The sequence below is a fragment of the Dictyostelium purpureum genome (assembly GCF_000190715.1).
Source record: "Dictyostelium purpureum unplaced genomic scaffold DICPUscaffold_98, whole genome shotgun sequence".
NCBI lineage: Eukaryota > Evosea > Eumycetozoa > Dictyosteliales > Dictyosteliaceae > Dictyostelium > Dictyostelium purpureum.
The window spans coordinates 18,733-44,066 of record NW_003519435.1 but is presented as its reverse complement, the minus strand read 5'-3'; the positions used below and the strand labels follow the sequence as shown (position 1 = coordinate 44,066).

General features: G+C 24.2%; 11 protein-coding genes across 11 annotated transcripts in view; 3 read left to right on the top strand and 8 right to left on the bottom strand.

The window, feature by feature from the left end:
• Window positions 1-410, top strand: part of DICPUDRAFT_97694 (uncharacterized protein) — a gene marked incomplete at its 5' end in the record, with an annotated part of 1,302 nt that extends 892 nt beyond the window's left edge. The window contains one exon of the mRNA XM_003287355.1: window positions 39-410. Within this exon, the coding sequence (XP_003287403.1) occupies window positions 39-313 (275 nt within the window). The 3' untranslated portion in view covers window positions 314-410. The remainder of the gene's footprint in view (window positions 1-38) is intronic.
• A 267-nt stretch (window positions 411-677) lies between these two features.
• On the bottom strand, window positions 678-1,368 carry DICPUDRAFT_23749 (uncharacterized protein; the record flags this gene model as incomplete). The annotated part of the gene is made up of 2 exons (XM_003287344.1): window positions 678-857; window positions 1,246-1,368. Coding segments are annotated over 2 exons (303 nt in total), but the record flags the coding sequence as incomplete, so codon positions are not given.
• Window positions 1,369-2,168: 800 nt separating this feature from the next.
• Window positions 2,169-4,770, bottom strand: DICPUDRAFT_97693 (uncharacterized protein; the record flags this gene model as incomplete). Its single annotated transcript, XM_003287343.1, has 3 exons — window positions 4,282-4,770; window positions 3,762-4,211; window positions 2,169-3,689 (listed from the first exon to the last, which is right to left on the bottom strand). The coding sequence occupies exons 1-3, from the start codon at window positions 4,618-4,620 to the stop codon at window positions 2,169-2,171; spliced, it is 2,310 nt and encodes a 769-aa protein (XP_003287391.1). The 5' UTR covers window positions 4,621-4,770.
• A 468-nt stretch (window positions 4,771-5,238) lies between these two features.
• On the bottom strand, window positions 5,239-5,690 carry DICPUDRAFT_78246 (uncharacterized protein; the record flags this gene model as incomplete). Its single annotated transcript, XM_003287342.1, has 2 exons — window positions 5,239-5,492; window positions 5,573-5,690. 2 exons carry the CDS (start codon window positions 5,688-5,690, stop codon window positions 5,239-5,241), a joined length of 372 nt encoding a protein of 123 aa, XP_003287390.1.
• A 723-nt stretch (window positions 5,691-6,413) lies between these two features.
• DICPUDRAFT_87574 (uncharacterized protein) lies at window positions 6,414-9,046 on the bottom strand (the record flags this gene model as incomplete). The annotated part of the gene is made up of 4 exons (XM_003287341.1): window positions 6,414-6,491; window positions 6,568-7,382; window positions 7,452-8,858; window positions 8,932-9,046. The coding sequence occupies 4 exons, from the start codon at window positions 9,044-9,046 to the stop codon at window positions 6,414-6,416; spliced, it is 2,415 nt and encodes an 804-aa protein (XP_003287389.1).
• Window positions 9,047-9,476: 430 nt separating this feature from the next.
• On the top strand, window positions 9,477-13,059 carry DICPUDRAFT_87573 (uncharacterized protein; the record flags this gene model as incomplete). Its single annotated transcript, XM_003287354.1, has 5 exons — window positions 9,477-9,513; window positions 9,762-10,181; window positions 10,244-10,433; window positions 10,518-11,515; window positions 11,591-13,059. The coding sequence occupies 5 exons, from the start codon at window positions 9,477-9,479 to the stop codon at window positions 13,057-13,059; spliced, it is 3,114 nt and encodes a 1,037-aa protein (XP_003287402.1).
• Window positions 13,060-13,949: 890 nt separating this feature from the next.
• DICPUDRAFT_151490 (uncharacterized protein) lies at window positions 13,950-16,070 on the top strand (the record flags this gene model as incomplete). Its single annotated transcript, XM_003287353.1, has 3 exons — window positions 13,950-14,726; window positions 14,786-14,943; window positions 15,008-16,070. 3 exons carry the CDS (start codon window positions 13,950-13,952, stop codon window positions 16,068-16,070), a joined length of 1,998 nt encoding a protein of 665 aa, XP_003287401.1.
• An 84-nt stretch (window positions 16,071-16,154) lies between these two features.
• On the bottom strand, window positions 16,155-16,854 carry DICPUDRAFT_78242 (uncharacterized protein; the record flags this gene model as incomplete). The annotated part of the gene is made up of 2 exons (XM_003287340.1): window positions 16,155-16,701; window positions 16,778-16,854. 2 exons carry the CDS (start codon window positions 16,852-16,854, stop codon window positions 16,155-16,157), a joined length of 624 nt encoding a protein of 207 aa, XP_003287388.1.
• Window positions 16,855-17,855: 1,001 nt separating this feature from the next.
• On the bottom strand, window positions 17,856-18,065 carry DICPUDRAFT_24114 (uncharacterized protein; the record flags this gene model as incomplete). The annotated part of the gene is made up of 1 exon (XM_003287339.1): window positions 17,856-18,065. A coding segment is annotated over one exon (210 nt), but the record flags the coding sequence as incomplete, so codon positions are not given.
• An 879-nt stretch (window positions 18,066-18,944) lies between these two features.
• Window positions 18,945-22,368, bottom strand: DICPUDRAFT_47329 (uncharacterized protein; the record flags this gene model as incomplete). The annotated part of the gene is made up of 3 exons (XM_003287338.1): window positions 18,945-21,893; window positions 21,949-22,039; window positions 22,118-22,368. The coding sequence occupies 3 exons, from the start codon at window positions 22,366-22,368 to the stop codon at window positions 19,026-19,028; spliced, it is 3,210 nt and encodes a 1,069-aa protein (XP_003287386.1). The 3' UTR covers window positions 18,945-19,025.
• Window positions 22,369-22,821: 453 nt separating this feature from the next.
• On the bottom strand, window positions 22,822-25,089 carry DICPUDRAFT_32400 (uncharacterized protein; the record flags this gene model as incomplete). The annotated part of the gene is made up of 4 exons (XM_003287337.1): window positions 22,822-23,666; window positions 23,811-24,142; window positions 24,231-24,709; window positions 24,841-25,089. 4 exons carry the CDS (start codon window positions 25,087-25,089, stop codon window positions 22,822-22,824), a joined length of 1,905 nt encoding a protein of 634 aa, XP_003287385.1.
• Between the last annotated feature and the right edge of the window lie 245 nt (window positions 25,090-25,334).

Here is a 25,334-nt window from a genome sequence, read left to right as displayed (position 1 = left end):
TCCATCAAGACCAGTTTCACTGGTAACATTTTATCTAGCGTTGCTGCTAAAATTGTCCTCAAAGAAATCTGTGAAGAAGCCAATGACAAACATCTCAAACCATGGTCCGATCTTTGCAAAGAAAAAGGGTATCAATAACACTCCATTAACCCCATACATTGATCAAGAGTTTTTATATAACAATCATCTTTCTGTCGATGGTTCAGAAATCGAAAAAACTGGTTTCAAATACGAATATCCAGAACTTACTGAAGCTTTAATTAGAGATCAAATCAATTATTTCATTGAACAAAACTTATTCCCAGTCCTTTAAATTTGTTAAATTTAAATTAATTTATTAAATAGTAATAATAGAAATAAAAAAAATAAAAAAAAAAAATAAAAAAATAGAAAAAAAAATTTATATATAATTTTTTTTTTTAGAGTTTATAGAAATTTTTTATAAAGATATTTTTGTAATATTCAAACCTATTTTTGTTTTAATTAAAAAAAAAAAAAAAAAAAAAAACTATTTATTTTATCTATTTTATTTTATTTTATTTATATTATAAAAACACAGCATCTTTCTCTTCAAGGAAACGATGAAGATAAGTTACAAAACGGAAATAATTATGGTTAGCTACAGAGTTTAAGAATTGTTCTAAACCTTTTCTTCTTTCTTCGATAAATTCAGGTTCAAAACGACCTTGTCCGAATAATGATGAAAGATTGTTACCTGGTAATGGATGAAGTTCACCAAATTTAATGGCTTTAGGTTTTTCTGATAATTTTTGTTTTAGGTGTTCTCTAAGATTAACAAATTCTTTATATCTTCTTCTGACAGTGAATTCTCTTTCTTTATATTCTGGGAATGTTGTCTAAAAAAAATAAATTAATAAATTATTAATAAACTATATTTTAAATCATTATTAATAAACTATATATTTTAGTTATTATTATTATTATTATTATTATTGTTTATTGTTTATTGTTTATTATTATTATTATTGTTTATTGTTTATTGTTTATTATTTATTGTTTATTGTTTATTGTTTATTGTTTATTGTTTATTGTTTTTTTTTGTTATTATTAATATTAAAATTGATATTGATATTGATATTATTATACTATTAATTGTTTTGTTTATTTTTAGGCATATTGTTGATTTTTTAATAAATTTGTTATAATATTAAATATCCAATCGATTAATCAAAGTTATTGTAATCTGCTATTGTTTTTTTTGTAGTTTTTTTTTTGATATTTTACACTTGTGGTAATTTTATATGATATATATTCATCAGTTCTAACTGGATCACTGACTACAACGCTAATATATTCTGGTTCGTGGTAATCACCTTCAATTCTCTTCTTTTTATCTGGTGTTGACATTTTAAACTATTATAATTGTATTAATTCGATGATAATGATTTTTAATTCTAAACAAATAAAATTAAAGCCAAATATTAATATTATATATATATATATTAAAAAAAAAAAGATTTGTTTTATATATGTGAGGTGGAAAAAATAATAATATGTGGAAAAAGTAAAGATTTTTTAAAAAAAAAAAATAAAAAAAATTTTTAAATAAAAAAAAAAAATAAAAAAAATAAAAAAAATAATTATTTTTTAAATGTTTTTATGATCTAAATAAATTATTTACCCTTTTTATGTTTCCTTTTTAAATTTTATAAGCTATGCTCTATTATTACTTTTTATTCTTTATTACATATATTTATTACAATATATATTAAAATAAAATAAAAAATTTTTAAACCAAAAATTTTTTTAAAAAAAAAAATATTTAAAAAATATTTAAAAAAATTAAAAAAATAAAAAATTTATTTATTTAGGTTTTTGGTTCGTTTTTTAACGAATATTATTAAATTAGAAGATATATAGTCAACTCAATGGAAAAATCTAAATTAATTATAGAATAAATAGATTATCATAAAATATTCTTTATACTTTTCCTTATTAAATCATTTATCTATATATAAATTTATTTTATTAACTTATAAAAAGATAGAAATAAAGATAAACACACAAAAAGTTGGTTTTTTTTTTTTTTTTTTTTTTTTTTTGACCTGGTTAATTTACACACAATTAAAAAAAAAAAAAAAAAAAAAAAAAAACTAAAATAAAAAAAAGAAAAAGTTGATTGTTATAAGTATATTTATTATTGTAAATTATTTTTCTTTTGAGAAACCTCTTAAAACTTCTGCAAATGCTTCATCGAAATTTTGTTTTCCTTCATCTTTTTGTAATTGAGCTAAACGTAATATAGCGACACAACCAACATGACCTTTGTCAACAGCTAAATCCAAAGGGGTTTGGGAAGATTTGTTTGTAATTGATAATAATTTTACACATTTCATTAGTATTAATATACAGCAATTTGAGGAACCACTATCGGCAGAGACATGAAGGGGTGTGTCACCATGGTCATCTTGAATATCGGTGAAGGCACCATTTTGGATTAATAAACAAACATTTTGAGGTTGATTATGGAATACTGCATTGTGAAGGGGTGTTCTATTGTGATGGTGTGAGTCTTTGTAGTTTGGATCAGCTCCTTTTGCTAATAGTTCTAAAATGTAACCTGTATTTGATTCTCCTGATATATGATAAAGAATTGAGTTGATCTCTTCTATTGGTCTTTCGTAATAGTTTACAAAAATTCTTTTATCGTATTTATCTCTTATCCAACGTGCTCTTACTTCAAATGAATCGTTTGGTGTGGGTTTCTTACGGTCGTTTGGTACTTTTTCTTCAAATATTTTATTTACTTTTTCATTTCCTATACATCTCATCATACCTAAAAGTTCTGGTTCCCATTTATCTAATACTAATGAACGGACTTTTGAAATATGGACACCTAAACCTCTGTGAATTCCTGAGCAATCTATACAAACTATACTACCAAAATTAATAGAGGCCCAATCTGGATCCTTTGCATTACAATCTGCACAAAAACTATTGGATGCATTAATTCTTCTTAGTAGTGATAATGGGGTTTCATCAATTATACTACTATTATTACTATTGATTGAATTACCACTACAATTTAAACCTATATTACTTCCACTGTTATTTATTGAATTTACATTTGAACTGGCATTTGAGCCCCATGATGAATTTAAATTTTGAGGATAATTACCGCCAGTTAATGGTGTACCACTTCGATTTCTATTGTTATTATTATTATTATTTATATTTATATTATTGCTTATATTGCTATTAATATTACTATTGCTATTATTATTATTATTATTTATTATATTTGAAAAACTATTATTACAATTTGGTGAGTTGTCTTTTGAACAATTATTTAATAAATTTGCAGTCGCATTTTGTAAAACCTGTATCCACTCTTGCATACTTTCTAAATTTTCAGCAGCTAAAATAATTGATCTATCTGGTGATAAAAGTTCGAAGCAATACCTTCTATCTAAATCTTCACGTATTCTTACTGTAGTTAAAAATAAATCATATGTATGTGATGGTGCAGTATCGTTGGCACTTCTATAGTATGAAAGTTTACCATTTTCCAATGAAAAGAATTTTCTGGTATAGGAGTTATATTCTGATCGTTTAAATAAATATCCTCTTTTTGACATTGTATCAGATGTTCTATTAGGTGTAAATATGATACCTCCATTGACTGGGCTACTACTAACTGATGTTGGTGATGAGCTTAAAAATGTTTTCTGTATATGAAGAATAAGTTAGAATTAAAGTTCTTAAAGAGTTTTATAAAATATTTAAAAGTTAAAACATACTTCAATTAAATCGGCTTTTTGCATTGTTTGTTTTCTTTTTTGTTCTTCAAAGTTTTTTCTTGTGGCTTGTAAATAGTTTGAAAATACTCTAATATGTGGCTCTAAATCCCTAAATAATTCATAGCCTTGGTGAAAGAATGTGGATTGTGCCTGAAGGTAAACTGAAAAATATTCTAAAAATTCAAATCTTCTTCTTGCTTGAACTTGATTCATAGATTCAACTAAATCTAAACCATATTGGACACGTAGTTTTAAAGATTCGTTTGCTTCTTGTGATAATTCTTCAATTTTAACAGAGTTTTTTTTCTTTATTTGCCCTAGTTTACTTGCTGAAATTTCGTGTTGTTGACTGTATTTATCATAACGCTTATACTGTTCTTTAACATGTTTTAAATCTGTTTCAGCAAAATTTTGTAATGGTTCTGAAATTAAATGATTCATCTCTTCATGCTAATAATGGTAAAAAAAATATTAATATATTTTTTTTTTTTTTGAAAATTTAATGAATAATTATACTTACTAAAAGTTCTCTAAAATTACAAATTTCCTTTAATGAATTTGAAAATTTAATCATACTTTTTTCTAACAATTCATCTTTTACTGAGGCTTCTCCTTTATAAATTAAAAGATCATCGACAAATGATTTGAATGTTGAGTTATATTCGTTACCTAATTCGCAGCTTTGTTTTGAACTCTTTAATATCTTTTTAATATTGCTTGTTAGCTCTTCAATGCTTGTTTCTGTATCTTTGATTTGCTTTCTAAATTGTGGTGAGTCTTCTATGGATTCTGCTAAATCTATACTTCCTTCAAAACTATTTAAAAATAGTTTAACTGGTGATGGAGATGTTGAACCCATTATTTTATTTTATTTTATGGTGTTTTATTTATATATTTATATGGTATAGTAAGATGTGTGATATATTTTTTGTTAAGGTGTGATTTTCTTTTTATTTATTTTTTATTACAGGATACTAATATTATTTTATTATCGCTTTTTTTAATATTTAAAAAAAAAAAAAAACACAAATAGATAATTTGTTATTATTATATAATTATTTTAAAATAAAAAAAAAAAAGAAAAAAGAAAAAAAGAATTTTTTAAAAAATCTTGTATGTGTTTATATAATTATTGCAAATTTACAATTTTTATAATAAAAATAGAAAATATACAAAAGATATGATTAAACTGCCAAAAAAAAATTAAAAAAAAAAAAAAAAAAATTTAAAAAAATTAAAAAAAAAAAATTATAAAAAAAAAAAAAAAAAAAATTTTTTTTTATTTTTCAAATAATCTATGTACTTATTTGTTATGCATAAACCAAATAAATGAGTTTTGTTATTATTTTTTATTATTTTTAAATATAAATTATGTCCAAAATAAAATTCTAATGATTTTAAGAAAGGAGTGTGGAATGCAATATTTTTTTTTTAAATTAAAATTTTTTTATTTCCATTTTTTAACAATAATAATATTTTAAAAATTAACCATATAATGATTAAATAATCCAATTATTGATGTTACGCAAAGTGGGAAAACATGCAATGCATGTATCTTGGCATATGTTTTATGAATAAAGAATTCATTAACCAAGTATGGAAATGGTATCAAAAAAGAAATGAAACAACTAAAAACCAAATCTTTATTATCTAAATGGTATGATGTTAATAATGATACAGCACCAGTATATGCAAGCCATAGTTGTATTGCTCTGCAGAACAAAGGGTTCACTATTAAAGTTAAATAATAAAAAAATTAAATTAATATAAAGCTACAAGCAATATATTTAAAGTAGCAGTATTCTTATTACCTTGTTTCATTATGTCTCTGTTAAATTGATTTTTATAAACATCATCTTTAAAAATGAGAAAGAAAGAAACAAATTTATAAAGTGCAACAAATATTAACCAGTTTGAAAGAAATTCCATTTTCTATAGTTTTTATAATTTAAAATTAAAATATATTTTTTTTAATAAACAAATAGTGATTATTAAAAAATCAAAATCAAACTGTTTGATTTATAGTTTTTTAATTTTTTAAAATAAATTAATTTAAAAAAAAAATATTTTTAAAAACATATTTAAGTAAACAAATATTTAAACACCCACACACAAAAATACCACTAATAACTTAAAAAGTTTTAGAAACAAATATGAAGTGTGTTTGTATTTTGAATCTATTGGCAAATTTTATAAAACGGATAATTTTTTTATAAAAAAAAAAAGTCAAAAACAGATAATATTTTTTTAAAAAATTTAAAATGATTAGAAGAAAATGATAACGATAATTATAGAACCTAACAGTAATAGGTGCTTAAAAAATTATAAAAAAAAAAAATGGGAATAACTAAAAAAAATTTGTAATAAAAGATGTTTTAGTAAATTGAAATAAAATTTTTAAAAAAATATTAAAATAAATATTTAATTTATGTTATTATTCCAAATATAAATTTCGATAGCCTATATAAAATTTATCACCAAAAAATATATATATATTTTTTTTTTTGTTACACCAATGAATCAGTTTGGGATATTTATTTCTTTCAAACTTTGATTTTTTATTTTATTTAAATAATAAATTAGATCTGATTAGCTGAGGCACCAGTTTTTTTAAGATTTGGTGTTGGGAAATTTCCATTATTGGTGTATTATTTATATTGGTAAGTTTTTTTTAGAAATGTGGATATCTAAAACTGATCTTAATTCCGTAATAACTTTTTTTTGTGGGATCTAAATGGTTTGTAAAAAAGTATTAGTATAAAAAAAAAAAAAAAAATGAAATCTATTAAAAATTAAATTTACATACAAGCACACCTAGGTTTGGGTCTGATGAGGATGGTTTTTGTGATGATAAAGTAGAGGGTGATGATTTACTTTTCATTGTTTGAGTGATTGGGTCGAAATCTGGGTCAAATACAGTTCTTTTAGGTGGTTTTGTTCTTCTTGGTAAACCTTTACCTGGGGGCGGTGGGGGTGGTGGAGCAGAGGTTAATGGAGAGGGAGTGGTTGATTGTTCTTCATTATCATTTAATAGCGGTGGTGGAGGTGGTGGTATTGGTTTTTCAATATATACATCTAAATCCCCAATATCTTCATAAAATTGCCATTGATCATTATTATTGGAGTTAATATCGGGGAATTTGTAATCTTTAAATTTGTTACTATTATCGACATTGCTATCTTCATCTGCAATTAATTCATTGTGTGATGAAATATGGCTTTTTAATCTTTCTAAGAGTGTCTTTAATTTTTCGCTTGCTTCTTCTTCACTCCATTCTTTTTGTAGATTTGGGTTGTTGGTGGGTATTGATCTAACCATTTTAACTAAAGATTTATTTGCACTCTCCCAATTCTTTAAGCAGTGGTTTAGTTCTGATTTTACTTTAATAAAATCATTCACAACTTCATCTAGTTTTAATATATCAATAATTGAAATTGATTCATCATCTTGAGTATCTTGTTCTTCTTTTTGTTGTTGTTCAAATGGTTTGATTTTATTATGTAGGCTTGTAAATAGGGGTGAGATTCCATTTAAAGATTCGGCTATTTGATTGGTGCTATAAATAAAAGATTCTACAATTGTTTTTTTTGGTTTTGAAATTAAAACTCTTTTTGGTATTTCTAAAATTATAAAAAAGTATATCATTAGTAAATTTACTAATAGAAAATTAAATGCTTAGTAATACTTACTGTTATCCCAAAGTTCTTTTGAAATCAATGATTTAATTGAGTTATTTTCGATTGAAAGTCTAGAATGTAAATTATATAAAACAATTTCTAAATCATTCAACAAACTGAGGATGTTGTTTAAATTGAATAAAATATTTAAATCTGATTTGTTATTATTAATATCAAGTGATTTTAGTATTCTATTTATATTTATATTTGTTTGGTTGTTTTTGGCATTGTTATAAAATATATTTGAACTATAAATTATTAAAATTGTAAAAAAATTTGAAATCATAAGTTGATATTGATGCAGCATCATTTTTAATGTTATAATTGGAAGCTGTGAATCATATTCCATTCTTAATAGTTCTTCATCCTCTTCTTCATTATTATTATTATTGTTGTTATTATTAATTGGTTCAGTGTACAAGTTTGATAGGTTTGATTTTATATATAACCTTTTTTGTTTATTTGTTAATTTGTTCGAAAAATTTGTGTCAATAATTTGTTTAAATAATTGTATTGAGGTTCTTAATGATTTTGATACACCTGCTCTTAAAATAAAAGATTTTTCTGATTTGTTTGCTCCACTATTAGAATTTGGATTGTTTATTTCTAGTCTTTCAATTGGTGTTAGGGGTGTTGATAGTCTATAGCCTCTTGAGATTAATTCAACTTCACGTATTAGCTGAATTGATTTAGTTAGGTTGTCGCAATGTAATGAACTGGTTTCAATAAGTGATTTAATTTGGGTGCTAATATGATCTGTTTTCTTATTGATACTTTTAATTTTTAAATTTATATATTTTATGGTTGATATTATTATACTGGCTAATAAAACTGAAAGCATTATTAAAATTATTGGATTTATAATATACAATATTATTGGTATTATTATTAAAATTGAAGATATTATAATTTTATTATTACTACTGATATTTTTATGAAAAACGTTATTTAAATATTTATAAAGATAAATTTTTTTATTTTTCAAAAAACTATTATTAATAATATTGTTGTTTGATATATTTAATATTGATAGCGGATAGATTGGTGGTAGTTGATCGTTATCATCCTCATCATTTTCATCATGATTAAAGTCTAATGAAAAGTTTGGGTTTTGAATAAATGGTGATTCCTGTGGATGTAATAAATCTGAATCTATAATAGTAGAAGAAATATTTTGATATAATGATAAAAAGAATATTTTTAAATCGCTATTGAAATATGAAGATGACTTTAAATCTGTTCTTTCTTTATTCTCGTTATATTCATTATTGTTATTATCATTATCATTATTATCATTGTTTTCAATTTGTTCTTTTTCTTGATTTTGTTCTTGAATATCTTGATTAAAATCCTCGAATGATAAAACTTCACCTTCTAAAAAATAATTGTTATCATTTTTTTCACCATTTTCATTTAATGCTATTTATAAATTTAAAAAAAAAAACATTAGTTTTTTTATTTATTTTTATATTCTTTATTTTTTGATAGTTACATTGTAAATATTGATCTAATGGGGAATTTGAAAATATGATATCTCTTATACTATTGGTTGGTGGTTGATTGGGGTTGATATGGGCGTCATCATCATCGTCAATAGTATTGTGCATGTTTTATTTACATTTATTGATAAAAAAAACAAATCTGGAACACCGCCTTTAAATAAAAAAATTTGAAAAAAAAAAAAAATTTTAAATTTATTTTAAATAAAATTTTTTTTTTAATTTATATATTTTATTTAAAAATTTTTTTTTTTTTTTTTTTCATTTTTTTATTTAATTATTTTATTTTAATTGGAGACTAAATATACAGATTAAATATCTGTTATTTTAATATTTCTTTTTATTTCACTTATTTGATATTGTGTGTTTGTTTTTTAAAATATATTTTTTTTCTTATTTATTTTGATTTGTATTTATTCATATTTAGTAATTGACATACATCTTTCATATAATTAGATATAGACACAAAAAAGATAACATATTATCCATATAAAAATAAATACAAACAATTAAAATAATTTAAAGAAAAAAAAGAAAAATGAAAATTATTAAACCACAATGGATATCTCACTCTGGTAAATATTTTTAAAATTACTCATAATATTTATATCCAAATCATGTTTATATTCCCATTATTAATATTATACATATTATTCTTATCGTCCACATTACTCATATTATTCATATTATTTAAATTCATATTATTCATGTTTTACATATTATTCATACCATAATCATATTATTACTTTTATTTATATTTTATTAATAAATATAAAATATAAATCACAAATTATTTATTAATAATATCAATTCAATATAATAGGTCTATCAATTTATTCAATTGATGTACATCCAGATGGTACAAGATTGGCAACAGGTGGTGGTGATGCTAAAATAAAAATTTGGAGTGTTGCACCAATATCTCTATCTGAAGTTGAAAATGACGAAAATACACCAAAATTATTATGTTCAATAGAAAACTCTCATTTTCAAACTGTAAATAGTGTCAAATGGTCCAAGGATGGAAAATATTTAGCATCAAGTTCCGATGATAAGTTGTGTATGATTTGGGGGTTATCAAAATCAAACTATATGAAATCTTCAGTTGAAAATTGGGTTTGTGTTGCAACTCTTAGAGCTCATTCTGGTGATATTTCTGAAGTTAGTTGGTCACCAGATAATAAATATTTAGCAACTTGTAGTTTTGATAAAACTATTATTATTTGGGAAACATCAAAATTCGGTATGTATTTGCATTTTAAAAAATGAAAAAAATAAAATATTAACATTTAGTAATTTATTTAGCTATGGTCACAAAATTAGAAGAACATAAAGGTTTTGTAAAAGGTTTAACTTGGGATCCTTTAGGTAGATATTTAGCATCTCAATCAGAGGATAAGAGTTTAATAGTGTGGAGAACTTCAGACTGGGTAATTGAAACTGTAATTACAGAACCATTTCAACACAATGGAAACTCATTCTTTTTAAGACCAAGGTAAATTATTTCTTTTTTTAAAATAATAATAATAGATTAAAGTAAAAATAAATATTAATATATATTCTGTTTATTTTTATTCAGTTGGACGCCTGATGGTCAATTTATAGTTGCAACACATGGTATTAATAATGCTACACATACTGGTGTATTAATTCAAAGAACTGACTGGAAGTTAGGATTGGACTTGGTTGGTCATAAAAGAGCGGTTGTAGTTTCCAGATGTTCACCAATTATTTATAAAGAGTTTAAATTCAAAGATAGAAATTTCTGTTTAATTTTATTAGGTGGTCAAGATTCAACAATATCATTATGGTCTTCATCATCACCACGTTCACTAATGGTTGCTCATTCACTATTTGATCAATCAATTCAAGATATTTCATGGTGTCCAGATGGTTTATCATTTGTAGTATGCTCCACTGATGGTACTGTTGGTTATATTTCTTTATCAGAAGAGGAAATAGGGGGTACACCAATTACTGCTGCAGAGAAACAAACATTCTTTAGAAATTATTATGGTGATTCTGTTCAGCTTGATAAGGATGGAAATTTAATTTATGGAGGTGGTAATATTCAATCATCTGCTGCAAACAGTGGTAGCCATGCAGTTTTACCTGAAAATCCTGATCAGTTAGCAATGGAAGAGTCTATTGGGGGCAGTGGTAATAACAGCAGTAATGCCCAAAATTTAGAAAATAATAATAGTGATTTACCAACACCAACCACAACATCAAATAAAGAAATTCAACCAACTCAAGTTGCATTACAAAATCAAAAACAAACTATAGTTAATGGTAAAAGAAGAATTACACCAATTTTTATTGGTAATAGTTCACAGAATATAACCAAACCACAACCACTTGCTATACCATTACATCTTCAACAACAAGTTTCAAAAACAACATCGCCATCACCATCAACTACAGCAACACCAACCATATCAAATGATTTAAATGGTACACCTTTTAAGGGTGGAGTTAGAGATGATATTGTTATGGATGTTTCACCTATCCAAGAGAAATTAATGCAACGTGGAAGAGATAAAAGAAAAGATGATGATGATAATATTATAGATAAAAGTGATAAAGAGGAATTGGCTGCAGCAATTCCATTACAAAAACCATTTGGCGGTGGTATTGAAAAGAAAAGAAGAGAGCCCGTCACCACAAGCGATAGAGATGATCATTTTATTTCAGATTCATCTAGTACACCTCATCATAAGAAAAAGAAATCTCACCATCACCATCACCACAAAGAAAAAGAATCACAACAAAAAGAATCACAACAAAAAGAACAACCAGAAAATAATTTCCACAACCAAATTGTATCAACATCAATTCCTTCAGGCTTTAGTATAGCGTTACCAATCATTTCAAATAAAATATCAAAAAAAATCATAACAGAACCACAACAACCATTAAATCAAATTATGAATAGATTTTCAGAAACCAATACAACCACCAACCAACCATCACCATCACCACCAATTGTTGTAGATGTAAATATAGTAGAAACCGAATTGCACGATGAAACTGTTGAATACTTCTCGATGATTAGATATTTAACCTATGATACACAACTTTGGGAAGTTAAAATACCGGGTAGGGTAACCTTGGTTACTGGTAACAAGTATTGGTGTGCTGTCACAACTCAAGATTCAATTTTACACGTTTTCAATAAGAATGGTGCTGTTATAATGTCAAATTTAGTATTAAGAAATCAAATTTCCTTTTTAGAGAGTAATAAAACTACTCATCTTTTAGCGATTACATGTGATGGTTTTGTTTCGGTTTGGAATATACTAAAGAAGAAATCTGTATTGTCTAATAGAGAGTTACCTTTCATAAAGAATAGAGAGAACCTTACGATTAAACATGCTTTTGTCACTGAAGAAACTGGTAAACCCATTGTAACTTTTTCAAATGGTGATAGTTTTGTATTTTGTAAAGAGGTTTCGGAATGGGTTAAAATAACTGATAGATTAGGAGCTCTCTCAGAGTTTAATAGTGTCGATACATCAAATACTGGTATTTTATCAACTCTCCAAAAAATGGGGAATAAACTTGGTAATAGCGGCATTGGATCTATTTCCTCTGGAAACAATAGTAACAATGCTAATGACAACGCAACCTTATCAAACTTACTTGCATTAACCAATAGTGAATCACAATCAAATCAACAACAACTTTTATCAACTTTATTCTTAGAAAAACAACTATGGTTATCACAGGTTTTAGAATCACCACAAGAATACCATCATTGGTTATTAATTTATGCCAAATATTTAACAAACTCTGGCTCTATTTTAAAACTTCAAGATTTATGTACAGATTTACTTGGTCCATCATCAACTTTAAATATTTTGGATGATATTGATAGCAATACAAGTTTTAACACAAGCCAGTTTAATAGTTCGTCATTATTTAATAACCCATTATCAAGTATTATACCATCTTGGGAAGCCACTATTTTAGGTCATCAAAAAAGAAACCTTTTAAAAGAAATTTTACCAATTATGGCAAGTAATAGAAATCTTCAAAGATTAGTAGGTCAATTTAGAGAATCTTTAAATAATTTTTCAAAAAATATAATTTTATCCGATCCATTCGAAAATTTAAAATAGTTTTTGTTTGAAAATAATAATAATAATAATAAAAAAAAATAATAGTAATCAATATTTAAAATAGGAATAGTTTCGAAATTTAGGTATGAAGTAATAATCATAGATTTAAAAAAATATAATAATAAATGAAAAATATTATTTTATTTATTTATATTTAAAATTCAATTTTGGTTTATTTATTATTTTATTAATATAAATTAGATATACTAGGAGATTGAATTTAGTTTTTATTTATTTTTTGGAATATTATTCACAATTTAGTACCAATAGTAGCAAAAAATAACCCAAAAAAAAAAAATTAATAAAATTGAAATTCAATTTTTTATTCATTAAACTTCATATTGGAGTAGACCAAACTCCCATTAAAATTACATATTGTATAATCTTAACCAAGTTTCTGAGAGAAAATGATAACAGAGAGTAAAAGTGACATGATACATTGCATTAAAAATATATATCAAGGTTTATTTGATGTTATTTTAAGTGTTTGTGTGTGTGTGGGTATATCTTAAGTAAGTGTGGGTTTGTGTGGTTGTGTGTATGTGTGGTATATTAATAAAAACATGTGTATGTTGTGTGTGAGTGTGTGAAAATTATATTTAATAATTGTTGGTGTCTTAATCATGAAGTATTTATATGAAAATAACTAAATTTTTTTTATTGTTTTTTTTTTTTTTTATTTTATTAATTTTATTAAACTATTTTTCCATGTCAAACAATGTTATTAATCAAACATATTAATAATAGTAGTATTTTTTTATTTTAAAATATTTCATACATATCATTATATAAATACAATTTAAAAAAAAAAATAATAATTTTATTTAATTTAAATTTTTTTTTTTTTTTTATTTTTTTTTTCTCCAATATATTATTTAATATTCAAAAGAATGACATTAGATTTAAATAATAATTTCTCTAAATTAATATTGAATACAAATAACAACAACAATAATAATAATAATATTAATAGTAATAACCATAATAGTAATAATAATCCTAATATCACCAATAGTAATATTAATAATATAAATATGAATATTATAAATTCAAATCATTATAACAACAATAGTAGTAATAATAATAATATAAATGTAAATAAATTAAATAAAGAAATATATTACTTACAAAATGAAAATGATGAAAGTTTATATAATATAATCAAAGAGGAGCAAATAGATTACTTGTTTGATCAAGATAATATGGATGATGATATGGTTCAAATGGAAATAGATGAAATGGACTACAGTGGTGAGGAAAGCAATAATAATGTTAAAGATTCACTCCCATTAGATAACTCTGATGAAATTTTAAAATATCTTATAAATAACAATCAACAAATAATAAACAATCAATTTAGATCAAAAATCAAATCTATTTTTAAAAATATAGAAATTATTACAATGGATCAAGCAATAGAGTATTTAAGTTGGATTCATTCAAAGTTTCAAAGGGTCAGATATTTTTCGGTTGTTTTCCATTTCTTTTATTATTTGTATAAAAATGAACACTCTATTAATAATAATTCATATCTTGAGTTTATTGTAAATATATTTTTTGACCCATCCATCAAAGTTTTTAATTTACTTAAACTTTACAACCGAAGCAATTTAATCAGTTATAAAGATGTAACAAATTTATATTATTTAATATTTTCAGATAGAAGAGTAAGTAAAATTTAACCATGTAAAAAAATAAATCATATATTAACTTTCTTTTTTTTTAGATTGTCAATTTTATTGAAAAACACAAACAAAGTGATCAACTTTTAACTATGAAACTAGAAATCTTAAATAATATATTAGATAGAAATCATCAATTTGAAATAAACTATTTAAAATATTTATTTTTAAATATCAATAGTTTTAATATAAATGATTTAAGGTAATTATAAATAAAAAAATAAATTTTTTTTTTAATATTAACACTATCATTAAATTCAATTTAGATTTAATAGCAATAACAATAGATATAATAGTTATGTAAATAAAAATTGTAATAAAATTTTATTAGAGAATAATAATTTAAAAAATCAAAATTTAAATAATGTTGAAAATAATTTTAAAATATTAAAAAGATTCGACAATTTAATTATATCAAAGATAATAGAATTCATATTAAACTCTTATTTAAATATAAATCAATATAAGTCAATAGAAAACAATATAGGAATAGAAGCTATTGATATGAAAAAGTGTATCACTGTATCATTAGTTTGCAAAAGATTTTTTTATTTATTTTCAAATATATTAAATAGATATAAATTTCCTTATTATAAGAAATTCAATTATAATAGTGATTATAGTTTAGTTAAAAAACCACCTTTATATTTAAACTATGAGTCAATTAAATACTTACCATTGGACCAATCAATGTATCATCATTTATCCAGAGTGGAAGAACTAATAATAAATTCCGATGAAAGCGATATCTTGTGTGAGGATAAACTAATGCTAAAGAGAACTTATTTTAGAGATTTAAATTTACCAGAATATTATTACAAGGCCTACTGTGTTTCCATCACTCAAAATATGTATTTAAACTACATACCTAAAATTCAATCGTTAAAGAAATTAGAAATTAAAGGTTATTTTGGATTCAGCAATAATTATATCAAACTATTTGAACACATTTGCTATAATGGAAACTCAATCAAACATTTATCAATTTCAATAAACTATAATTTTGATGAAGATGATAATGATTTCGATTTAGCATTCTTAGGAAATATAATCAGAAAAAGTCCAAATTTAAAACTATTAGAAATCAACTATGGTGAAGTGATGGTAAAGAAAGAAGAGGTTCTTCAGCAGGTTTTAACAAGTATCAACAACAACCACCAATCCCAACTAAAAGTTAACATATATTTAATTGAACACAACCACGATTTCGAATATTCAAGAATCGATAATGAGATTATTTATAAAAAAAAACAAAAACTATTGGTTGATGATAAAGAATTTATAAACTTTAAAAACAATTTAAACTTCTTCCAATACACATATAACTAAATAAATTAAATAAACCATAATTATTATTTTAATAAATATTATTATTGTTGTGTTTTATTATTATTATTTTATATTTTTATTTATTTATAATTCATCTTTAGTTTTTTCTTTTTTATCTTGTTTTTTATCTTGAGCAACTGTTTCGGCTGGTTCTTCAACTGGTTTTTCAGTTGGTTTTTCTTCGGCGTTAATATCTGGTAATTCTGAACCTGGGAATTGACAAGCTTGGAATTTGCTAACTAAATCATCAGCATCGAAATAATCTTTAAGTTGTTTAATCTTGAAATCTTTATCGTATTTGATGGTAACAATACCAGTGTTGTAAAGTCTGCAGTTGTTTTTGGTAACGAAAACAGTAGTTCTCTTGAATGCAACTTCACGACCAACAATGTAAACTGGTTCATGAGCATAGTTGATCATTTGACTAAAGTTTTCTGTAATAAAAGCTTCGCATCTATTGAAAATTCTTTTGTGACCACCACCAATAATATTTTTACCAACTGGGTATTCAACAACACCATCTGATGATAATGTATCTACCATTCTTCTACAATTAATTGGGAAACCACTCCAATTTTGTTCCCAAACTTTGATTTCATCTCTAATTCTTTCTTCTGTAGTTTTATTTGATCTTTAAAAAATAAAAAAAAAATTAATATTATATTATATTAATTAATAATTTTAATTATTGTTTACAAAATACTTACTTATCAGTTTTGTTGGCTTCAATACCGCCAGCAAAGAAAACAATAACTAAAATTAATAAAGCGTATAATAATTTCATTTTTTTATAAATATATATAATACAAATTGGGTGAATTTAAAAAACTAAAGTTTTTTTTAAAAATGAAAAAAAATCTTGAAAAAAAAAAATTTTCAAAAATTAAAAATTAAAAAAAAAATAAAAATAAAAATAAAAAAAAAAATAATTAAAAAAAAAAAAAAAGTTTTAACTTTTTCTTTTTCCTGTCCAAAATATAATGACTTTTCCAGGTTTAAACACTATTAGCTTTTACACCTCATCAGCTAACTGATGACAAATTTTAATTTTTATATGCAATAAAAATTATTTAAATTTAATTATATTTTAATAATTTTTTTTTTTTTTTTTTTATCTCTTAAAAGTAAAATTCCCACGAAAAATATACATCGAAATAAAAAATCGATTAAAATTATTAATTAAAATTGAAAAAGCTTTATTTATAACAATTAAAGATTGAAGAGAGTTGCAAATGTACAGAGGTTAATATTTTAAATTTTATATATTGTTTTAAATTTATATTGCAGGAATATTGTTGAATAAGTTGATTGGAATGAATGACATAGGTATTATAATTGCACTAGCTTCATCAACTGCCCCCAATCTCAATATCCAAAGAATTTAGAGAATCTAAAATTTTCAAACAATTAGGGCTGTGGTTTGTTGTTTGCAATACACTAATAAATGACTGTTATTCATTTAACAAAGAAAAAAATGAACCAGTTTTAACAAACTATGTTAAAATCAAACACTACAATGTGTCCATTCAAACCTAGATTTTGTTGCAGAAACTTCTTTAAAAGATCAATAACCAAAAAATAATAAAAAAATAAAATTTAAAATAACATTTAAACAAAAATGTAAAATGATTTCATTTTGATTAGACTATTTCCAAATATCATTTATTTATATAAGAGATATTATTTAATTGTTATATTTATTTAAAATGATTAATTTAATTTATCCTAAAATGTAAATGATTGATTTTCAACAATTAAACGGAATATACATAGAAGTGAGCTTTTACAGAAACCAATGTCTTGATCTGGATTTGAAAGGAGGCCGTATGTTTTTTTTATTATGTTGATAGCTTTGACTATTTCTTCTTTTCTATCTTCGAAAATTTGATTTCTTTCTCTACATAACTTTTTAATTTTGTACAATGATATACCGGGTGCTAATAATATCACAATTGGATTTGTGGGATAAATTTCACCGAACTCATCCCATTCTATATTATAACCTAGCAAATTAAATCTGGGTAATAAATAATATTTGAGATAGTACAGGCAAACAGTGACCACAAGAAAGTGTTCTCCAATCAATGCCGATTCTTGTAATTCAATAATAGTTTGGGTGTCAATATCAGATTTGAGTTGTTTTTTCTCTGATACAAATGAATCCATTTGTGTTTTTAATAATTCAATATCTTTCTTTTGATTATCCATATCTTTCTTTTGATTATCCATATCTTTCTTTTGATTATCCATATCCTTTTTCAAAATTTCAATTTCTTCGCATTGCTTATCAAGTTTGGTGGTCAACTCCTTTTCCGCGATCCTGTCTCTCAAACTTCTATTTTCTCTTTCTAAATCTTCAATAGTTCTTTTTTGGCTTCTGATCTTGTCTTTTTGATTTTTAATTTTTTTTTTTTGTTTTTTTATTTTTTTATCTTTTTCATCATTAATATCTTTTGTATCAACAAAAATCTCTTTACATTGTGAACCACTACCACATCCTCTTATAGGGACCCTTTTATTTAAAAAATCAAGAATTTTTTCATTTTCCAAAAGGATTTTTTCTTTTTCATATTTCTCTAGTTTTAGTTTTTCTAACTTGCTACTGGATGGTATATCTGTGTCACTTTCAAAATGGGCAATACTGAGAGGTGATATATTTCCTTTATTATTATTATCTTCCATTATTTAACACAATAATAAATGAAAAAATTTAAAAAAATAAATAAAAAATTTTAGAGAAAAATTATAAAAAATAACAATTAAACAATGTTTATTTTTTTAAAAAAAAATAAAATACAAAAAAATTTAAATAAATAAATAAAAAATATTTGAGAAAAAATTTAAAAAAAACAATTAAACAGTGTTTATTTGAATATTGCTAAATTTTGAAGTAAAAGATTTGATAAATATACCCAACTGGAACATATTTGATAAAATGATCAATTTTATTTTTATTTATAAACTTTGATTTCTAGATAAATAATTTTCAATTTTTAATAATAATGATCTTAGTTTTTTTTGTTCGATTAAAGAAGCACCACTATTTTGAAAAATTAAAGATAAATCGAAAAATGGTATTGGCATTTCTTTGATTGTATAATTTTGTTTTAAAGAGTTTTTAATATTTGCATAACCTATGGTACCAATTGTATTGTTATCTATAATTAAGCTACTAATACTTGTATTTAAGATGATACTTTTTGCTAAAGCTACAGCACCGGGGCTACCCATTTGATGACCAGAGATATCTAATTTTTTAAGAGTATGGGTATTACCTAATGATAAAAGGAAGGGTATAATACAACGTTGTAATTGTTGATTTGTTTTTTGGCCACCTCTCATTAATAATTGTTGTAATGCTGATGATGATGAGATATAATTTGATAATGCCAAAATTGCTTTACTACGTTGTTTACCTGGTGAGCCTCTGAAGCAACCGTTAATATTTAAGGTGGTGATCATTTGATTTCCATAAAGTGCTCTTGCTAATTCTTTAATACCTCCATCAGTTAAATCATTATCTGTGAAATCTAATACCTTGATGTAATTTATGGCGTTAGTGGCAATCATTGATGTAATTAATGGACGTTGAATCGAGTTTTCAGAGATTATTAATTGATTAAATGTTCTCTTTAAATTATTTACTTGTTGTTGCTGTGTTGTAATTTGTAGTTGTTGTACTTGTTGAGATAGTTCTTGGTTATCGTTTATTAAAAATTGTAGGATATCTTTAATTGAATCTGAAGGAATCATAGTTTTGTTTAAGTTTAATGATTTTAATTTTGGTAAATATAGTAATACATTTGAGAGTGATTGAATGTCATCTTTAATTCTAAATAAATTCTTTGACAAATCGAGTGTTTCAATTGATGAGTTGGCATCACTTAATTGGAATGATTTGATTTTTAGCATTGTATCTGAAAGATCTAATTGCTTTATGTTTGAGCCTTCGTTTGTTAACCATCTTGAAATTTCGTAACCATTATCACCGATTTTATTACCAGAGAGATTTAAACTAGTTAGTGACTTGGTATTACCTCTACGAAGTGAGTCTATAAAAGATCTAATATGCTGAATATTCATATTGATTGAGGAGATATTTAAAGTTTCTAATTGATTGGTTTCACCATATTGTAAATATGAAAAGAATGAGTTTAAAGACTTATCATCCATTACATTATTGCTGATATTTAATTTTCTTAATTTTAATGATTTTTGATTTTGAATAACATCGAAAATATTGGCCATTGATTCTCTTGCCATTGAAAGATTTGAGAGGGTCAACGAGGTAATGGTTGAGTTACTTGAAAGCATTGATATAATTTCACTGATTAGATCTTTTGAGTCAACTTTATATTCTTTAATGGTGAATTCCTCAAAGAACCAATCATAACGAAGTGAGTGGATCAATGGTATTAATTCTTGGTTGGTTGGTAATTCTCTATTGTGCTTTGTGAACATTTTGAGGTTGAAAGCTTTATATTTTGGGTCTTTGAAAGCATGCTCGATATACCATGCAATAGTTTGCTTAACAGGTATGTTATAATAAGAGCATAGAGCTTTATATGCACTTGCCATAGCAGTAGTTGGTGTATGATCTGGTGGTGAAATGGCTTCAAGACGTGAGGTAGGTTGAATTTTTAATTTCATTTTTAATGAATATGGCCAATTATTAAAGCAATATTCATAAACACGACGAATACATGTTATAATATGATCGCATTCTTCAGAGGTAACATGGACACGGAAATTTTTGAAAACTAATTCGAACTGTTGGTTATTTGGACTATTGATTTCTAAAAGATCTAAGATATGGCCATCTCTACCCAATTTACCATTTGGTTTAAAAGTTACAATACGATATACACCAACTACAAGGATTCTTTTAACAAAATCTTTCTTACCTTTCTTTTGTACATGATTAATATAAGAAACCTCTTCATTCTTTGAATCCATATAGTTACGAACTGCTTTTGACTCTTGAGGTGTTAAAAATTGATAATTTACTCTAGAATTGTAGTCTGGAATTAAATCCATTAGCTTTTCAAACTCTTGGGCATCATCCATAGATTGGAACATTTGACGAATAGTTGATTTTTGTGTACAAAGGACTCTATGTAAAAAGTGAATTTGAGACATTGGGGCCTCATTTGTATATTGGTAGGATTGTGTTGAGAAACGTGCTGACAATACAGATTTGAAATATTGATTTTCTTTAAAGGTGCTTTTAATCGATTGCTTCAATGATGCCATTGTACTGTTTGTTTCAAATAATGATTGATATTCCCAATTGGATCCAGTTAAAGATGATGATAAAACTTTTGCTAAAACCTCGAGATTTGATAATGATCTACTACTAAGATGAACCTGTGGTGGTACTAAATTATAAAGTTCGGGTGTAACTAGGGCTGGGGCAAAAACCTTATTAATTAAAAAGTTTGCAACACCTTGATTGCTGTCATCTTGTAACCAAATCTCGTTGAAAAACATAGCAATAATCTTGATTGGAACTGGCATTTTATCTAATGAATCTTGGCTACAAATTAATTCACTTAGCCTATTACTCCAATTAACCAAATTTCCCAATTGGTTTACACCAAAATTTAATGGTGAATCTATATTCTCTAAATCATTCTTAAAATTAATAGCCTTATCTTGAATAACTTGTAAAATAAATGGTCTTAATATATCCTTCATATATTGCTGTCCAATTTTTTCTAAAAAATTTGAAATTAATAGTGATGAGAATGAATAATTTCTATTAACATTATTAATATCTTCATTAATATCTGAATTTATAAAATATCTTAAGATTCTTAATGCCTAAAAAACATATTAATATTTAAATGGTAATGAAAAAAGACTATTAAATACTTACATTATTACAACCAATTGAAAAAGTTATAATTAGTTCTGACATTGATTCATACTCGTCTTGTTTAATAAGCTTATAAAATTCTTTAATAATACTATAAGATGTTTTAAAATTATTAGTATACAGATATATTAAACATGAACTACACAATAAATGCTTTAAAAAAACATACTCTATTTGTTTGTTAACAATATGTTTAAAAATTGAATCAATTGTAATTGCATCTTTTGTTGAATACATTAATGTTTCTAATTTTTCTTTTTGACGTTTTAAAACTTCATCATCGGTTAAAACTGCATCTGGTAATACTATAAAGTCTGAGATTGGTTTATAAACGATAACTGTGTTTGAACTACCTTTTGTTGAATTTTCTAATGACACCATAGCATTATATGCTGGGGATGTAGTTGATAATCCAATCATTTTTATTTTTTATTTATTTTAATAATATCTAAAATAAAATAATAAAAATGATAGTTTTAATGAAAAATAATGATAAAATAAAAAAAATGGGGTTGTTGTATTGAAAAAAATAAAAAAATTAAAAAAAAAAAAATTAAAAAAAAATAAAAAAAAATTAAAAATTTTATAATAAAAAATAGTGGAAAAAAAGTAATCAATAATCCATATTGGGTTGCTTAATTACCAAACCATTATTAATAACGATTCTGTTTAGGATAAACCATTCCAATTTAAACTATATATTTAAAATAATAGAATAAAATCAGAGTAATTGGTATACTATATAAACTAAAATCCACAAAACTATAAAAAATAATCAAAAAGAAAATATAAAATAATTTTTATTTTAAAGTTTTTTTATTTATTTTATTTTTTTATTTTTTTATTTATTTAATTAATTAAATATTAAATTAATTAATGAACAAAACCAGATTTATTTTTTTTATGAGTTTTCTTGACTTTAACGGTTTTAAATGTACCATCAGCAGAAATATTATCTTCTTTAATTTTCAATCTCTTAATTAAAGATTTAGAACGAGCTTGAGCCAATTCTTCACCAGTAAGGGTTGAACCAGCTTTCATTGATAAAGTCTTTAAAATATCTTTCTTTCTTCTTCTTTGTTCGGTTTTTTTACTGTAATTTACACCTCTAACTTTTTCAGGATTGTTGGTTGATGGAATGACTTCTAATTTTTGATCGACGTGTGATTTAAATTGTTGTGGTAAAAGATATTCTGGGACATATTTTAAATGATTTGATACTTGTTTTTTAATGAGAGCAGTATCGTGTTTTAAAGCTAAAAGATCTTGTGGATTTTCTGAAAAATGTGACTTTAATTTTTCGTTGTTTAAAACTTCTTGTTTTAATTCAGATTTTCTGGCTTCTTTAATTGAACGGACATTAACGTTTCTGAGTACATCCTCTACTCTGTATCTGAAACCTTCGATTGCATTCATCTTGAATTCGAATGGTTTTAAATTGTAACCGGCTTCACCTCTTGTCTTTTGAACTTTGCTTAATAAGTTTTCGTTGTTAAAAGTGACGAATGATAAAGCAATACCTTTATTTGTACCTCTAGCAGTTCTACCAATACGATGAATATAGTTCTTAATGGTTCTTGGGAAATCAAAGTTTACAACAATATCTACATTCTTAAAATCGATACCTCTTGCAACACCATACTCTTTATCAACTTTTGGATCTGATTTATTTGATTTATTTGATTTAGTAATATTTTTTTTAATTAAATTTTCGATATCTAACTCTGGTTCTGGTTCATCCATATCTTCGTCACCTGCTTCTTCATCATCATCACCTTCCTCTTCATCGTCCTCAGCTTCTTCAGCTTCTTCATCTTCACCATCTTCTTCTTGTTCTTCATCAACATCATCGTCATTTTCACCTTCTTCTTCACCATCGATGCTATCTTCCATTTCTTCTTCGTCTTTATCTTCTAATTCTTCTTCTTTTAATGTAGATGTAGTTGAGCTAAATGATTCATCAGTTGCAATTAAATAATCAAAAATACCTTTATTGAATTGTAAAATAATATTGTGTCTTGAGTTAATTGGTAATTCTGAATTTAAAACTGCACATTTAATATGAAATCTTTCAAAAAATAATTTTAATTTATAACAATTATTTGTATCATTGACAAAGAATAAAATCTTTCCTTGCATTAATCTTAATCTTAATAATGAGAATATTAAAAGGAATTTATCGGTTTCAGCGCATCTATAATAGAAAAAATAAAAAACCAATTAATATCGTTATTTTATAAATATATATATTTTAATTTATAATTTTCATTGTTAATACTTACTTGATGGAATATTCTGTTAAATTGGTTTGAATGGCTTTATCTTCTTCTAATTTTAAAATTGCTGGGGTGTGGAGAACTAATTTTTTTAATTCTTCGACTTGTTGGGTTAAAGTAGCAGACATGAGGAAACATTGACAAACTTTTGGTAAAAATGATTTAATGATATTAATATCTTCTTGATGACCATATGATAAAACAAGATCGGCTTCATCAATAACTAAAATATCTAAAGATGATTGTAATTGAATGGTTTTATTTTGAAGATGTTGAACTAATCTAGTTGGTGTACTAATAATAACATCGGGGATATCACGAAGTAAACCCTTTTGTTCATCGATTGATTTATCACCACCTAATTGCACAACTGATACCAAATGACTTGAATAACATGATAATTGAGTGAAATGTTGTTTAACTTGTTCACATAACTCTCTAGTTGGTACTAAAATAACTGCTTTGACACCCTTAATATTTGTTTTCTAAAATTTTAAAAAATAAAAAAATTAATAAAAATTCATATAAAACAAATTAAATATCCAACTCTTAAATAAATAAATAAATAAATAAATAAATAAATAAAAAAATAAAATAAACATGGTGTTATACATACTTCTTTGGCAGTTAAAATCTTTTGAATAATTGGGATTGAATATGCAGCGGTTTTACCTGAACCAGTTCTTGCTTTAGCTAAAATATCTTTACCTTGAAGTGATAATGGAATTGCTTTACTTTGAACGAGTGATGGATTTTTAAAACCCATTTTCTTTAATGCTCTTAAAATTCTACTATCTAGACCCATTTGGTCAAATGTAGTTTCAAGATCCATTAAATCATTACTAACATTTTGTTCTTCACTCATTTTTATTTTATATGTATGTGTAAATAAGTAACTAAACTAATAACAATAGTAATGATGAAAACTAAAAAAAAAAAATTTAAAAATGAAAAAAAAAAAAATAATTCGTTTTTTTCGTTTTTTTTTAAAACAATTTTTTTTTTAATTTTTAATTTTTTTTGAATTATTTTTTTATTTTTTTTAATTATAGATATAAATAAATGAAGAAACAAAAATATGTAGAAATATAAAATATAACTAATAATTTA